Source organism: Lepidochelys olivacea, assembly GCF_965140295.1.
Source record: "Lepidochelys olivacea isolate rLepOli2 genome assembly, chromosome: 11".
Lineage (NCBI taxonomy): Eukaryota > Metazoa > Chordata > Testudines > Cheloniidae > Lepidochelys > Lepidochelys olivacea.
Genome location: NC_140421.1, coordinates 75,410,906 through 75,427,320, shown reverse-complemented (window position 1 = coordinate 75,427,320; position 16,415 = coordinate 75,410,906). Strand labels below are relative to the sequence as shown.

Sequence of the window (16,415 nt, the reverse complement as noted above, 5' to 3'; positions counted from 1 at the left end):
GCAGCCCAGCTGCTTAGCCAAGGGACTCTGGGAACACGTCTGAAGAGAGCCTGGCCCCCCTACACCACGTGCCCTGGGCTCTGAGTGTACCCCCGAGTGCTGTGACAAGCACAGTGTGCATGAGGAGGGGTGGGCTGCGAGAGTGGCGTTCTCCTTGTATCAGCTGCTGCGTGATCTAGGGCACTCTTGCTTTGGATGCTGAAGTCCCGTGTTTGCTGCCTGCAGAGGACTCCTCCGGGGTTGCTGCACACAGGTGATTATGCAGAGAGAGCGCTCTCTCAGCTGAGACCGTAGGCGTGTTTGTTAGTTAACTACTACAGTTCACACTTGTTCAGTGTACTGAATTTGTGCTTGAACTGTTGTTTGGCAGTTTCCAGGAGACGGCCGGGAGGCGAAAACGCTGGTTCCAATCCCCTGTGGGACGGTCTTAAATCTTCCTCGGGAAATGATGGCACTGACCCAATTGGCTTGATAAGAGTGTCGCTCCAGAGTTCGAGCCCATCGCTGCAGGTTATGCCAGTATATTTCTGCAGCTCATCACTCTCCTATCTGAGCAGTTTATAACACTTATAAAGTTTTATACGCCTTCATTTCTTACCTTGTTTGCTTAACACAAGAGTTTATTACTTCCGTTGTTGATACGGGAATACAGTGAGAGCTCTGGTTAGAAGAGCTAACGCAATTCCCCACCCATAACTTGATTGCAGTCCTCCTTCCCTCTGCCTCTGCTTACCAGAGAACAAGACAATGCAAGCGCTCTGTAGCTGCTTTCTAGAGGGTTCATTTCAAAAGGCAGGCAGGCAGGAGGGGGGATTATCAGGGGGAGCAGGATAGACTCTTAGGTGATAAATATGTGAGCCTCTGGGAACTTCGCGCTGAGAGATTTGGTAGTTTAAAGCTTAGGAACTAGACATAAATTTTCTCTCTTCCTAGGGTGCTGTTCTCTATGGTGTCAGGAGTATGATTTTCTCCTTGGGATGTAGTTATGGGGGTTGAATATGCAAAGGAAACAAACCTTTTGGCAATTTGAGGAAGTATTTTATTGCTTGTAGCACATTCACGTACAAGCATGTTTAAGTTAAAATGCCGCTGGGGGATTTTATCCACTTGGCCTCCCTTTCGGTCTGTGTGCATTTCCAGTATTGTGTGTATTCCCGATACTGTTGAGCTGAGTCCCTGTTAAAGTTCTTTGACATGTTCTGCGTTGGGTAGCTCTGGAACCACAACCTTCACTCTGCCTGTCTCGAGACACCTGCCTTTTATCTCTCAAGAACAGAGGGCACCCAATGAATCTGAAAGGCAACAAACCTTAAAACTGAGCAAAGGAAATGAATGTTTACACAACCATTGGAACTCACTGCCACAAGATGTCCCTGAGGCCAAGGGCTTAGGACATAAAGAATGATTAGACACTGGTGGATGTTCTCATCTACAGTTAATCGTTTTTTAAATCCTGTGTAAATAAGGGATATAAACTCTCATACTTCAGAGCACAAATCAGTCACTAACTGCCTGAGGCTAAGATGAGATTTTCCTCATAGGTAGGTAATTGTCCATGAATGGGTTATTGTGTAATCTCTGAAACAACTGGTACTGGCCAGTTTTGCAGCCAGCATGCTGGACTAGATGGAGCATAAGTTTGATTCGGGCTGTCATTTCTATGTTCAATAAGGACAAATGCAAAGTACTCCAGTTAGGAAGGAACAATCAGTTGCACACATACAAAATGGGAAATGACTGCCTAGGAAGGAGTACTGCGGAAAGGGATCTTGGGGTCATAATGGATCACAAGCTAAATATGAGTCAACAGTGTAACACTGTTGCAAAAAAAAGCAAACATGATTCTGGGATGTATTAGAGGGAGTGTTGTAAGCAAGACACGGAAAGTAATTCTTCCACTCTGCTCCACGCTGATTAAGCCTCAACTGGAGTATTGTGTCCAGTTCTGGGCGCCACGTTTCAAGAAAGAGGTGGACAAATTGGAGAAAGTCCAGAGAAGAGCAACAGAAATGATTAAAGGTCTAGAAAACATGACCTATGAGGGAAGATTGAAAAAACTGGGTTTGTTTCAGTCTGGAGAAGAGAAGACTGAGAGGAGACATTACAGTTTTTGTTACAAGGAGGAGGGAGGTAAATTGTTCTCAACCTCTGAGGATAGGACAAGACGCAATGGGCTTAAACTGCAGCAAGGGCGGTTTAGGTTGGACATTAGGAAAAACTTCTTAACTGTCAGAGTGGTTAAGCACTGGAATCAATTGCCTAGGGAGGTTGTGGAATCTCCATCATTGGAGATTAAGAGCAGGTTGGACAAACACCTGTCAGGGATGGTCTAGAAGATAATACTTAGTCCTGCCATGAGTGCAGGGGACTGACTAGATGACCTCTCAAGGTCCCTTCCAGTCCTACGATTCTGTGATTCTATGTTGTTCATTACTATTTAAGCCCTTAATTTCCTAGGCCAGTTGGAATGTCATGGGCAAGAGTCCTACTTGGCACTTACAGGCCGGTTTCTGCAGGTTGCATCCCTGTTTGCTCAGTCCTGTGCAAAGCCAGGCTGAGGTCACATGGTGTTGAGTCTTTAATGTCACTGGAATTCTGGATTCATTCAATGTCCGTTGTGGACTGGTCAAAGACTGGCGAGGCTGGAGAGTGTCCCTAGGTGAAGCGACCCCAGAGAAGGGTTTTCAGAAATCACAGCTTTTAAATCAATAAACTCTCCTCTTAAAAGAGTTTCGAGTCTCATGAACAAAAAGTTAGTGTGTGCCGAATGAAAGCCATGTAACGTGAGCCAGAGTCCTCAGCAAAATGACTGACTGCTTCCTTCACACCACCTAAATCTCTGACTTGCCCAGGCAACTGGCTGGCACTGGCATCGGATCTAGACCTAGTCTTCTCGGCGTTGGCATGCGGCTATTAGCTAGCAGATGTTCTGGTTATTAACAAGTACCTGGGTGCGTTTATTCCTTGTACCCTCTTTTTCTCTGTAGTGAAAGCCTTGTTCTGTTCTTCTATCACTATCACCCCAATGTATTTTGACCATGTTGAGTTAATTATCTTTATTACATGCTGCTATTTTTCTCAGTTCTTACAGGCTTAAACTGCAGTATGGAGCTAAATATTTAGTGCATTTGCCTGGCAGATCTGGCACCCAGCTCTGCCTCTAAAATCGAGGCAGAGTGCTTTATCCACTTAATGAGAAAAGGAGGACTTGTGGCACCTTAGAGACTAACCAATTTATTTGAGCATAAGCTTTCGTGAGCTACAGCTCACTTCATCGGATGCATAAAGTGGAAAGTACAATGAGGAGATTTTATATATACACACAGTCAGACCATGAAAAAATATACATTGTAAGGAGAGTGATCACTTAAGATGAGCTGTTACCAGCAGGAGAGTGGGGTGGGGGGAGAGAAAACCTTTTGAAGTGATAATCAAGGTGGGCCATTTCCAGCGCATTTCCAGGAGTTAACAAGAATGTCTGAGGAACAGTGGGGGGGGGGGGGGGGAGGAGGAAGAAACAAGGGGAAATAGTTTCACTTAGTATAATGACTCAAGCACTGCCAGTCTCTATTCAAGCCTAAGTTAATTGTATCCAATTTGCAAATTAATTCCAATTCAGCAGTCTCTCCTTGGAGTCTGTTTTGGAAGTTTTTTTGTTGAAGGATACTCACTTGGAGATCAGAAATCGAGTGATCAGAGGGATTGAAGTGTTCTCCGACTGGTTTATGAATGTTATAATTCTTGACATCTGATTTGTGTCCATTTATTCTTTTACATAGAGACTGTCCAGTTTGACCAATGTACATGGCAGAGGGGCATTGCTGGCACATGATGGCATATATCACATTGGTAGATGTGCAGGTGAATGAGCCTCTGACAGTGTCGCTGATGTGATTAGGCCCTATGATGATGTCCCCTGAATAGATATGTGGGCACAGTTGGCAACCGGCTTTGTTGCAAGGATAGGTTCCTGGATTAGTGGTTCTGTTGTGTGCTGTGTGCTTGCTGGTGAGTATTTGCTTCAGGTTGGGGGGCTGTCTGTAGGCAAGGACTGGCCTGTCTCCCAAGATTTGTGAGAGTGATGGGTCATCCTTCAGGATAGGTTGTAGATCCTTGATGATGCGTTGGAGAGGTTTTAGTTGGGGGCTGAAGGTGACGGCTAGTGGCGTTCTGTTACTTTCTTTGTTGGGCCTGTCCTGTAGTAGGTGACTTCTGGGTACCCTTCTGGCTCTGTCAGTCTGTTTCTTCACTTCAGCAGGTGGGTATTGTAGTTGTAAGAATGCTTGGTAGAGATCTTGTAGGTGTTTGTCTCTGTCTGAGGGGTTGGAGCAAATGCGGTTGTATCGTAGAGCTTGGCTGTAGACAATGGATCGTGTGGTGTGGTCTGGGTGAAAGCTGGAGGCATGTAGGTAGGAGTAGCAGTCAGTAGGTTTCCGGTATAGGGTGGAGTTTATGTGACCATCACTTATTAGCACTGTAGTGTCCAGGAAGTGGATCTCTTGTGTAGACTGGTCCAGGCTGAGGTTGATGGTGGGAAGGAAATTGTTGAAATCATGGTGGAATTCCTCAGGGGCTTCTTTTCCATGGGTCCAGATGATGAAGATGTCATCAATATAGCGCAAGTAGAGTAGGGGCATTAGGGGATGAGAGCTGAGGAAGCGTTGTTCTAAGTCAGCTATAAAAATGTTGGCATACTGCAGTGCCACTGATTTGAAGGTACACATTGTCCCCAAATGTAAAATAGTTATGGGTAAGGACAAAGTCACAAAGTTCAGCCACCAGGTTTGCCGTGACATTATTGGGGATAGTGTTCCTGACGGCTTGTAGTCCATCTTTGTGTGGAATGTTGGTGTAGAGGGCTTCTACATCCATAGTGGCCAGGATGGTGTTTTCAGGAAGATCACCGATGGATTGTAGTTTCCTCAGGAAGTCAGTGGTGTCTCGAAGATAGCTGGGAGTGCTGGTAGCGTAGGGCCTGAGGAGGCAGTCTACATAGCCAGACAATCCTGCTGTCAGGGTGCCAATGCCTGAGATGATGGGGCGACCACGATTTCTAGGTTTATGGATCTTGGGTAACAGAATAACCCAGGTCGAAGTTCCAGGGGTGCGTCTGTGCGGATTTGTTCTTGTGCTTTTTCAGGGAGTTTCTTGAGCAAATGCTGTAGTTTCTTTTGGTAACCCTCAGTGGGATCAAAGGGTAATGGCTTGTAGAAAGTGGTGTTGGAGAGCTGCCGAGCAGCCTCTTGTTCATATTCTGACTTATTCATGATGACAACAGCACCTCCTTTGTCAGCCTTTTTGATTATGACGTCAAGAGTTGTTTCTGAGGCTGTGGATGGCATTGTGTTCCGCACGGCTGAGGTTATGGGGCAAGTGATGCTGCTTTTCCACAATTTCAGCCCATGCACATCGGCGGAAGCACTCTATGTAGAAGTCCAGTCTGCTGTTTCGACTTTCAGGAGGAGTCCACCTAGAATTCTTCTTTTTGTAGTGTTGGTAGGAAGGTCTCTGTGGATTAGTATGTTGTTCGGAGGTGTGTTGGGAATATTCCTTGAGGTGGAGACGTCGAAAATAGGCTTCTAGGTCACCACAGAACTGTATCATGTTCGTGGGAGTGGAGGGGCAGAAGGAGAGGCCCCGAGATAGGACAGATTCTTCTGCTGGTTTAAGAATATCGTTGGATAGATTAACAATATTGCTGGGTGGGTTAAGGAAATCATTGCTGTGGCCCCTTGTGGCATGTAGTAATTTAGATAATTTAGTGTCCTTTTTCTTTTGTAGAGAAGCAAAGTTTGTGTTGTAAATGGCTTGTCTAGTTTTAGTAAAGTCCAGCCACGAGGAAGTTTGTGTCGAAGGTTGTTTTTTTATGAGAGTATCCAGTTTTGAGAGCTCATTCTTAATCTTTCCCTGTTTGCTGTAGAGGATGTTGATCCGGTGGTTCCGTAGTTTCTTTGAGAGCGTGTGACGCAAGCTGTCAACATAGTCTGTGTGGTATGTAGATTGTAATGGATTTTTTACCTTCAGTCCTTTTGGTACGATGTCCATCTGTTTGCATTTGGAAAGGAAGATGTCTGTCTGTATCTGTACAAGTTTGTTCATGAAGTTGATAGATTTCCACTCCATACGGCTAAATGCAGTGCCTTGCATAATGACACGGCTGCTACTCTGAAACCACTTAATGAGATAATTCTTCCCGCAGGTCCAGTGACCGTATTTCACCACCTGTTGTATGGGGGAGGGGAGTTAATGATTAAAGAGATTTCCCTATGTACACAGATGGGGTTGTTTAACCAGCCATGCAGCCAGAAAGGGGAATGCAAGACTTGCCTTGCTGCTGGGTTTCAGAGAAGGGGAGACTGAGTTGGATTTTGGTAGGGATGGCCTTGGCTTCCTTCTCTCACAGGCTTTATCACCTCTGTGTTTGAGAGCAAAGAAGGAAGTGCTGCTGTCATTGTAGAAATGAGTTGTCACTGTTCTCAGCCGTTGCTAGGCTAGAGTGCCAGAAGAACACAGTCTGTGGCTACTAGAAGATGAAACCCTGGGACTGTAGCTGACCTTTACTTGGTTTGCTCTGTCTTCTCTCAGGCCTTGCTGAAAATGGACTGCCAGGGGCTGGTCGTCAGGCTCATTCAGGACTTTGTGCTCCTGACCACGGCCGTGGAAGTGGCTCAGCGCTGGAGGGAGCTGGCAGAGAAGCTAGCCAAGGTCTCCAAACAACAGATGGATGCCTATGAAGCCCCCCACCGAGACAGGAATGGAGTGGTGGACAGTGAGGTGAGACTAGATTTTAAAATCCCTTAAAGCCCTGCAGTGTGACTAGTGGTGTGCAATAGCCTGGTTTCGGCTGCCTTTTTTGTTTTTTTGGCTGAGGTGTCAGCAAATAAGAACGCTCCTTTGGCGATGGCAAGCCAGAGCAAGGTTCCTTCCCATCGGGAGAGGTAAGTGTGCCTGAAAGTGGCCCCTAGAGAAGAAGCTCCATTGGTCTTTGAGTCTGAGAAGCTGCCTGCAGGGGGAGCGAGTGTTTCCTCTTCACAATTGTCGAATTTTCCCTTTCTGAAAGGGAGGCAAATCACAGTGTGTTCCTGCTGATGGCTTGTGATGCCCTGATTGACACTCACACCCTCCCCCCCCACACACACACACCTCTATGGGAGTGGAGCAATGAACCCGCCAGTGTAGACTCAGTACTCACATCTCACAGGGTGGTTTTGGTTTGGGGTGGGCTGGACGCTGGTCAGTTTCAATCATCTCTCTGCTGCTCCTTTAAAAAGAAATAGCACCTCAATGACTGACTGAAATCCTGGGGTCACTTCAGTTTGAATAACTTTTGACCCACTCTCTTATGCTGCCCTCTGGCTTGAGCTGAGGTTTTTCCCCAAACCGGGGGCTCTTGTTGGGTTCATTGTTCACATTTTGTTAGGGGAAATAGGGATCAGTATGCTGGGCTGAGATCTGACCATGGCAGGCCTCTAGCCGTCATCCTCTTCCCCACGGGTCCAGCTTTGCACAGCTTGGCTGGGCGTGCTGCAGGGTTCTGGCAGCAGCAGGGTCGCCTTGCTATGAAGCATCACGAGCTGATGAGCAAACAGCCTGACTCTGGACTTGGGCCCTGATTCAGCAAAGCGCAGGCTTGAGCCTCACTGAAGTTGATGGCATTTAAACCAGGGCTGTCGAGTAATCGCAGTTAACTCACGCAATTAACTCAAAAAAAAAAATTGTGATTAAAAAAAATTCAGCAATAGAATACCAATTGAAATGTATTAAATGTTTTGGATTTTTTTCTACTTTTTCAAATATATTGATTTCTATTACAACACAGAATACAAGGTGTACAGTGCTCACTTTATTATTTTTATTACAAATATTTGCACTGTAAAATAAACCAAAGAAATAGTATTTTTCAGTTCATCTCATACAAGTATTGTAGTGTGCAATCTCTGTTCTGAAAGATTTCAGAGTAGCAGCCGTGTTCGTCTGTATCCGCAAAAAGAACAGGAGTACTTGTGGCACCTTAGAGACTAACCAATTCATTTGAGCATAAGCTTTCATGAGCTACAGCTCACTTCATCAGATGCATAGAATGGAACATATAGTAAGAAGATATATATATATATATATACACATACAGAGAACATGAAAAGGTGGAAGTTGCCATACCAACTGTAAGAGGCTAATTAATTAAGATGAGCTATTATCAGCAGGAGAAAAAAATCTTTTGTAGTGATAATCAAGATGAATCAATTGAATTTATTTTCCCGTGTTTTTAATCTATTTTGCCACATCTTGCCAGCAAGTTAAAGAAGTATGGGCTGGATGAATGGACTAGAAGATGGATAGAAAGCTGGCTACATCATCGGGCTCAACGGGTAGTGATCAATGGCTTCATGTCTAGTTGGCAGCCGGTATCAAGCGGAGTGCCCCAAGGGTTGGTCCTCGGGCCGGTTTTGTTCAGTATCTTCATTAATGATCTGGAGGATGGCGTGGATTGCACTCTCAGCAAGTTTGCAGATGACACTAAACTGGGAGGAGATGTAGATACGCTGGAGGGTAGGGATAGGATACAGAGGGACCTAGACAAATTGGAGGATTGGGCCAAAAGAAATCTGATGAGGTTCAACAAGGACAAGTGCAGAGTCCTGCATTTAGGACAGAAGAATCCCATGCACCGCTACAGACTAGGGACCAAATGGCTCGGCAGCAGTTCTGCAGAAAAGAACCTAGGGGTTACAGTGGACGAGAAGCTGGATATGAGTCAACAGTGTGCCCTTGTTGCCAAGAAGGCCAATGGCATTTTGGGATGTATAAGGAGGGGCATTGCCAGCAGATTGAGGGACGTGATCGTTCCCCTCTATTCGACATTGGTGAGGCCTCATCTGGAGTACTGTGTCCAGTTTTGGGCCCCACACTACAAGAAGGATGTGGAAAAATTGGAGAGAGTCCAGCGGAGGGCAACAAAAATGATTAGGGGTCTGGAACACATGACTTATGAGGAGAAGCTGAGGGAACTGGGATTGTTTAGTCTGCGGAAGAGAAGAATGAGGGGGGATTTGATAGCTGCTTTCAACTACCTGAAAGGGGGTACCAAAGAGGATGGATCTAGACTGTTCTGAGTGCTAGCAGATGACCGAACAAGGAGTAATGGTCTCAAGTTGCAGTGCGGGAGGTTTAGGTTGGATATTAGGAAAAACTTTTTCACTAGGAGGGTGGTGAAGAACTGGAATGCGTTATCTAGGGAGGTGGTGGAATCTTCTTCCTTTGAAGGTTTTTAAGATCAGGCTTGACAAAGCCCTGGCTGGGATGATTTAATTGGGGATTGGTCCTGCTTTGATCAGGGGATTGGACTAGATGACCTCCTGAAGTCCCTTCCGACCCTGATATTCTGTGAGTCTATGTTAAGTATCCTCATACCTTCTTGTCAACTGTCTGAAATGGGCCATCTTGATAACCATTAGAAAAGTTTTTTTTTCTCCTGCTGATAATAGCTCATCTTAATTAATTAGCCTCTTAGAGTTGGTATGGCAACTTCCACCTTTTCATGTTCTCTGTATGTATATATTTCTTCTTTCTATATGTTCCATCTATGCATCTGATGAAGTGGGCTGTAGCCCACAAAAGCTTATGCTCAAATAAATTTGTTAGTCTCTAAGGTGCCACAAGTACTCCTTTTCTTTCTGTTGTGAAAGTGGAACTTACAAATGCAGATTTTTTTTTGTTATAAACATAACTGCACTCAAAAACAAAACAATGTAAAACTTTAGAGCTTACAAGTCCACTCAGTCCTACTTCTTGTTCAGCCAACTGATAAGTCAAACAAGTTTGTTTACATTTACGGGACATAATACCTCCTGCTTCTTATTTACAATGTCACCTGAAAGTGACAACAGGCGTTCGCACTGCATGTTTGTAGCTGGCATTGCAAGTTTATGTGCCAGATATGCTAAACATTCGTTCGTCCCTTCATGCTTCAGCCACCATTCCGAGGACCTGCTTCCATGCTGATGATACTCGTTAAAAACAAAAAAAGCGTTCATTAAATTATACTATTCTACCCCAAGGAGTTCAGTCAATCTCCTGCTCTGTTTTAGCTGCACTCTGCCATATATTTCATGTTCTAGCAGTCTCAGATGATGACCCAGCACATGTTGTTCATTTTAAGAACACTTTCACTGCAGATTTCACAAAACGCAAAGAAGATACCAATGTGAGATTTCTAAAAATAGATACAGCACTCAACCCAAGGTTTAAGAATCTGAAGTGCTGTCCAAAATCTGAGAGGGATGATGAGGTACGGATCATGTGCTCAGAAGTCTTAAAAGAGCAACACTCCTACGCGGAAACCACAGAACCTGAACCAGCAAAAACAACCTTCTGCTGGTGGCATCTGACTCATGATGATAAAAATGAACATGCGTCCATCTGCACTATTTTGGATTGTTATTGAGCAGAATGTCTCATTAGCATGGAAGCATGCCCTTTAGAATAGTGGTTGCGAAGCATGAAGGGACATATGTATCTTTAGCGAATCTAGCATATAAATATCTTGTGACGCTGGCTACAACAGTGCCATGTGAACACCTGTTCTCACTTTCAGGTGACATTGTAAACAAGAAGCGGGCAGCATTATCTCCTGCAAATGTAAACAAACTTGTTTGTCTGAGTGACTGACTGAACAAGAAGTAGGACTGAATGGACTTTTGTAGACTCTAAAGTTTTACGTTGTTTTATTTTTAAATGCAGTTTTTTTGTACATAATTCTACATCTGTAAGTTCAACTTTCATGATAGAGATTGTATTACAGTACTAGTATGAGGTGAATTCTTTTGTTTTTATAGCACAAATATTTGTAATAAAAAATAAATATAAAGTGAGTACTGTACGCTTTGTGTTCTTTGTAATTGAAATCAATATATTTGAAAATGAAGAAAACATCCATAAATATTTAAATAAATGATATTCTATTAACAGTAAAAAGAAAAGGAGTACTTGTGGCACCTTAGAGACTAACCAATTTATTTGAGCATGAGCTTTCGTGAGCTACAGCTCACTTCATCGGAGGCATACCGTGGAAACTGCAGCAGACTTTATATATACACAGAGAATATGAAACAATACCTCCTCCCACCACACTGTCCTGCTGGTAATAGCTTATCTAAAGTGATCATCAGGTTGGGCCATTTCCAGCACAAATCCAGGTTTTCTCACCCTCCACCTCCCCACACAAATTCACTCTCCTGCTGGTAATAGCTCATCCAAAGTGACCATTCTCCCTACAATGTGCATGATAATCAAGGTGGGCCATTTGTGCTGGAAATGGCCCACCTTGATTATCATGCACATTGTAGGGAGAATGGTCACTTTGGATGAGCTATTACCAGCAGGATAGTGAGTTTGTGTGTGTGGTTTTTGGGAGGGGGGTGAGAGAACCTGGATTTGTGCAGGAAATGGCCCAACTTGATTATCATGCACATTGTGTAAAGAGTTGTCACTTTGGATGGGCTATCGCCAGCAGGAGAGTGAATTTGTGTGGGGGGGTGGAGGGTGAGAAAACCTGGATTTGTGCTGGAAATGGCCCAACCTGATGATCACTTTAGATAAGCTATTGCCAGCAGGACAGTGGGGTGGGAGGAGGTATTGTTTCATATTCTCTGTGTATAAATAAAGTCTGCTGCAGTTTCCACGGTATGCATCCGATGAAGTGAGCTGTAGCTCACGAAAACTCATGCTCAAATAAATTGGTTAGTCTCTAAGGTGTCACAAGTCCTCCTTTTCTTTTTGCGAATACGGACTAACACGGCTGTTACTCTGAAACCTGTCTATTAACAGTGCGATTAATCGTGCGATTAATTTTTTTAATTGCTTGACAGCCCTAATTTAAACACTTGCTTGAAGCTGAATGTGTGCAAGTCCCTTGCTGAATAGGTAGGGCCCTACCAAATTCACAGCTGTGAACAACACATCACAGACCGTGAAATCTGGTCTTTTGTGTGCTTTTAACCTATACTATACAGATTTCACGGGGGGAGACCAGAGTTTCTCAAATTGTGTGTCCTGACCCAAAAGGGAGTTGCGAGGGGTCACAAGGTTATTTTAGGCGGGGGCGGGGAGGGGGGGCGGTATTGCCAACGTTCTGCACTGCTGCCTTCAGAACCGGGTGGCCGGAGAGCGGCGGCTGCTGACTGAGGGCCCAGCTCTGCAGGCAGCAGCGCAGAAGTAAGGGTGGCTGTCCCACACCAGGCGGTCCGTCCTTCTACATTGCTGCTGGCAGCGTCTCTGCCTTCAGAGCTGGGCTCCCGACCTGCAGCCACTGCTCTCCAGCTGCCAGCTCTGAAGGCAGCACCAGCAGCTCAGAAGTAAGGGTAGCAGTACCGCAAAGCCCCATACACTAACCTTGCGACTCCCACCACACAACTCATTTCAGGGTCAGGACCCCTACAATTACAATCTCCTGAAATTTCAGATTGAAATAGCTGAAAGCATGATTTTACAACTTTTAAAATCCTATGACCGTGAAATTGACCAGAATGGACCGTGAATTTGGTAGGGCCCTATGAATCGGGATGGACGTAAGCCCTTTGCGGGATGGGCAAATATCCCGCTCCAGTGTTGTGTGTTCTCCAAAGCATTCAGCTGGGCCAGAGCCTCTTCTAGTATTGCCATCCCTGTGCCCCGAAGCAGCCACAGAAATTCCCAGCAAACTGCTTCGTTTCTGTAGCAGAGCAGTGTCTAGTCTAAGTAACAAGAACAGATCTCTCAATTCTGTTGGGGTTTGCTTTCTCTTTTTGTCTCTCCGGCATGGAACACAGGCCATGTGGAAACCAGCCTACGACTTTCTGCTAACCTGGAGCAACCAGATTGGAGATAGCTACCGAGATGTCATCCAGGAGCTGCACATAGGGCTGGATAAGATGAAGAACCCCATCACCAAGCGCTGGAAACATTTAACAGGAACCCTGATCTTAGTCAATTCCTTGGACATACTCCGTGCAGCCGCCTTTAGCCCTCCAGACCATGAAGATTTTGCCATCTGATGGTGGGGATTCCTGACATGTTTAAATCTTCCTGGTTTTAGCCAAGGACAAAAAACAGGTGGGAGCTGACAAAAGGCCAAAGTTTGAATGTTCGCACTGGGACTGGAATCGCACAGTGAAGCGGGACCTCTTTTGAGTGTTCTCCCTCATGTAGAAAGAGTCCAGAAGAGCTGGGTTTTCTCTGCTGGGGGGTTGATACCAGTTACACCACTTTCTATTTGTAAAGTTTAACAGTGGGGGGGAACCCCACACTTATTTTTTAGACGTTTGCAAATAAATATCTAATTTTGTAATGAGCAACAAAGGTTGAAACCACTTTGATGGGAGAAATGTTGCATTTTTTACATTGTGTAGGAACTTTTTTAAATGATCACTTCTGAAATTGACCATGAATCATGTAAATATGTATTTAAAACAAAGCACATTGTGAATTTCTCCTTTCCCTTCCCTCAACCCCCCCACCCCTTATAAGGTTTTCTATAGTGTGAGACTCTGGAATCACTGTTTTATATTCACCATTGCAGTAACTCTGAACCTCCTGCAGCCCTGAGAAAGTGTTACAAAGAAAAGCAGTTGTACTTGTTTTCCCAGTAGCTCTCTCTGATCTGTGTTTTTATATATACACTTTTTCTAATGTCTGGATCTGGAAATACACAATACCTATTTTTCAAATGTACCACTGCAGTTCTTAACTTGAAGTCAGTGCTGCCTTAGCACTCAGGCAAAGGGGGGCGTCCCTCCTGCTTGCTGCTACAATTAGCATTCTGGAAGGAGCCAGAAAGATTTCTGGTTCAGCGGCGTTCTCTCCCTTTCTTCCCTCTTTATCTTTTTTAGGGACATTAACTACAAAGCTGCCAGTCTCCTTGAAGGTAACTTTGCTCTCTACTGACTGCTCTGTACTGCAATAAGAGCATCTTGGTGATCTCTGGCTGGGGACCTGCATGCTCCAGAAGTGGTCAGGAGGGAAGAGCTGTATTAATTTCATTTTAAAAAATGTGTTTGCTAAGTTGGGATCTGATCCAAAGCTCATTGGAGTCTGTGGGAGTTGTTATGTTGACTTAGGTGCCATTTCAGTCAGGCTCTTGAAGTTTTAGGGTTTGATCCAAAGACCATTCAAGTTGGTGGTGAGACTACCAGTGACTTCCCTGAGCTTTGGATTGGACCCCTCAAGGCTACTGACCTCCAGTCTGCCATGTAAATAATCCTCGGTCAGAGAAATGGTTACACTGAACTGAAATCTTACCCCTTCTGTGAACAGCCACCTCCCTTTTGAATGATTCTCTCTCCCTCCACCTCTGAAATGTTTCACACGGAGGGAAAACATATTTTTGCACAGAACGAAGACGTTTATTTTGAGTGTGAAATCACATAAAATAACAATGCCCCACGCAGTGAAAAACTGGTGAAAATGTTCCCTATTAAACCTGTTTTTGTTGGGTTGATCACCGAGATTGGAAGTCTATTTTTATTCCTTGAGCTTTATATCGACGAGCGAGAGGTTGGTGTGACCTCGCTAGAAGCATCGTGGTCTTGTATTGACGGATCCACGATCGCAGGTTTGCAGGAGATAATGGCGCAATTCTTTTTCTCCATTGTCAAGTTCCTGTAGAGGAGGCAACAGCTGGTGTCAGTCATCCATCCACCAGTAGGTTTGCTCTGAACAGTTTTTTGCTGACTGGCCTCACAGGACCGTCTCATCCAGTGTCTAAAATAAAAACTGCTTGGTGCAGTCTGCCTGCACCACACGACAGGCAGACCTTAGAAGTATTCTTGTGACCCCAAGTGAGTTGTGTGTCCAGGCAGGCGCTGCCAGAATCTCCCGAGAGTAGAGCGACAAGTGAGACACGTGTGGCTTCTGGGAACCCCGCTCCTCCAAAGAACGGAGACACAGTTTAATGGAGACTGTGCCTCGAATTTCCCCTCCAAATGTTACCCTGAAAGAATTTCCCTTCGAAACAAGTCTCCCACTAATGAAGAATAGCACCTTAATTTCATGGATTTTCTCCTCAGGGGCTTTAAGGCATTTCCTATGCAACTTATCATAGCACAGAGTTAAAACCTGGCAGGCAGTGACGCTCACATGCGGGCTCCTTTTTTTGTTGCTGTTGAAAGGGACAGACCACCTTAAATATTTTTTCATGCACCAGCCTGAACGCTGCGTGGACATGCTGGAATCCTTGTGTAACGGAAGCTGAAGTTCAGTGCATTCCAAAAGCCTCTGACTGGCCACAGAGAGCAGACCTGCCTAAAGAGTTCACTCTGCCAAATGACGCCATGTGCATCAGCAGAGGGCTTGTAAGTAGTTGTTCAAAGCACAGACTTGTTGTGTTCTTCACCAAGCTAGCTGTTTAAAAGGCCATGATCCTGCCAGTGGGTCTGCAGAGGCCTGGGCAGAGCTTGCTGAATGGCTTCAACAGGGGCTTTGCACAGGGATCTAGTTGGAGAATTAGGGTCTAACCTACTTCAGATGAAGACAGTGGGGAAGCAGGGTGGCCATATCACTCTTACAGCAGCGTTTAATCTACCGGGCAGATGCTTTAGCCTCCTGGGATTCTTACAAGGTGGGAAATTACTGGCTAGTTTTGTTTTCCCAGATTTTCTGACTACCTCAGGTCCTGTACGCCCAGCTGGACATTTCAACGGAAGCAGAAACCCACCATTCTACCCCAGCCTAGTCTGTTCTTCCCCCTCCCGGAGAATCATTTGAGCCCAAACAACTGCAATGGTTTGGAATGAGTCGGTGTAATCACTGCGTGACTTTCCCACCCCCTCCCCTGTCCCCCCTTAATTTAAAAATCCGCCTCCCTTCACACACTAAAATCCACGTGTCCATTCAGATGCCTGTCACCCACCACTGTCAGGCCCTGCCGTGGAGCCTTGGGCTGGACGTTGCATTACTTTGGTATGGACAGCAATTGCTTATTGTACTTAACAGCTAATGTTTTTAAAAACTCTTTGGGAAATATATTACAATTAAAGCTGTTGTTTGAACACTCCGGAGAGGTCTCGATATGCTCTGTTTCCTGGGAAGTTGCCTCCGTCATAGGACTGTCTTGGTGCGTGGAACCTCTCTGGGTTCCCACTGGATGATCTCTTCCTCCAGCAGCTGGTTGACCCATTAGCCCCCCTCCCATCCCTGGCGTACCTGACAGAAACAAAATCAATATCTAGGAAACTGTCCGTGAAGCTTTGTACCTTCATCAAATTCTCAGCCAAGTTCTACTTCCCTCCTTGAAAGCAGCTCATCAAAACCAGAGCAGGGCTGCAACTTGACAGTCAAATATCTGCATAGGTTTAATTTTTTTCCAAGCTATAAAATCATTTGCATTCCCCATCCCCCCACCCCTCGCTGGTATTTGCATTTAAATACTAGACAGACTTTTGACT

The 16,415-nt window shown here is 45.1% G+C and overlaps 1 protein-coding gene across 4 annotated transcripts in view; it reads left to right on the top strand.

The window, feature by feature from the left end:
• Window positions 1-16,024, top strand: part of SH3BP4 (SH3 domain binding protein 4) — a 143,263-nt gene extending 127,239 nt beyond the window's left edge. For all 4 annotated transcript variants that reach the window (XM_084643641.1, XM_084643640.1, XM_084643639.1 and 1 more), the window contains 2 exons: window positions 6,586-6,774; window positions 12,804-16,024. In XM_084643641.1, the coding sequence (XP_084499767.1) occupies window positions 6,586-6,774; window positions 12,804-13,028 (414 nt within the window). In that variant the 3' untranslated portion in view covers window positions 13,029-16,024. The remainder of the gene's footprint in view (window positions 1-6,585; window positions 6,775-12,803) is intronic.
• Window positions 16,025-16,415: the final 391 nt, after the last annotated feature.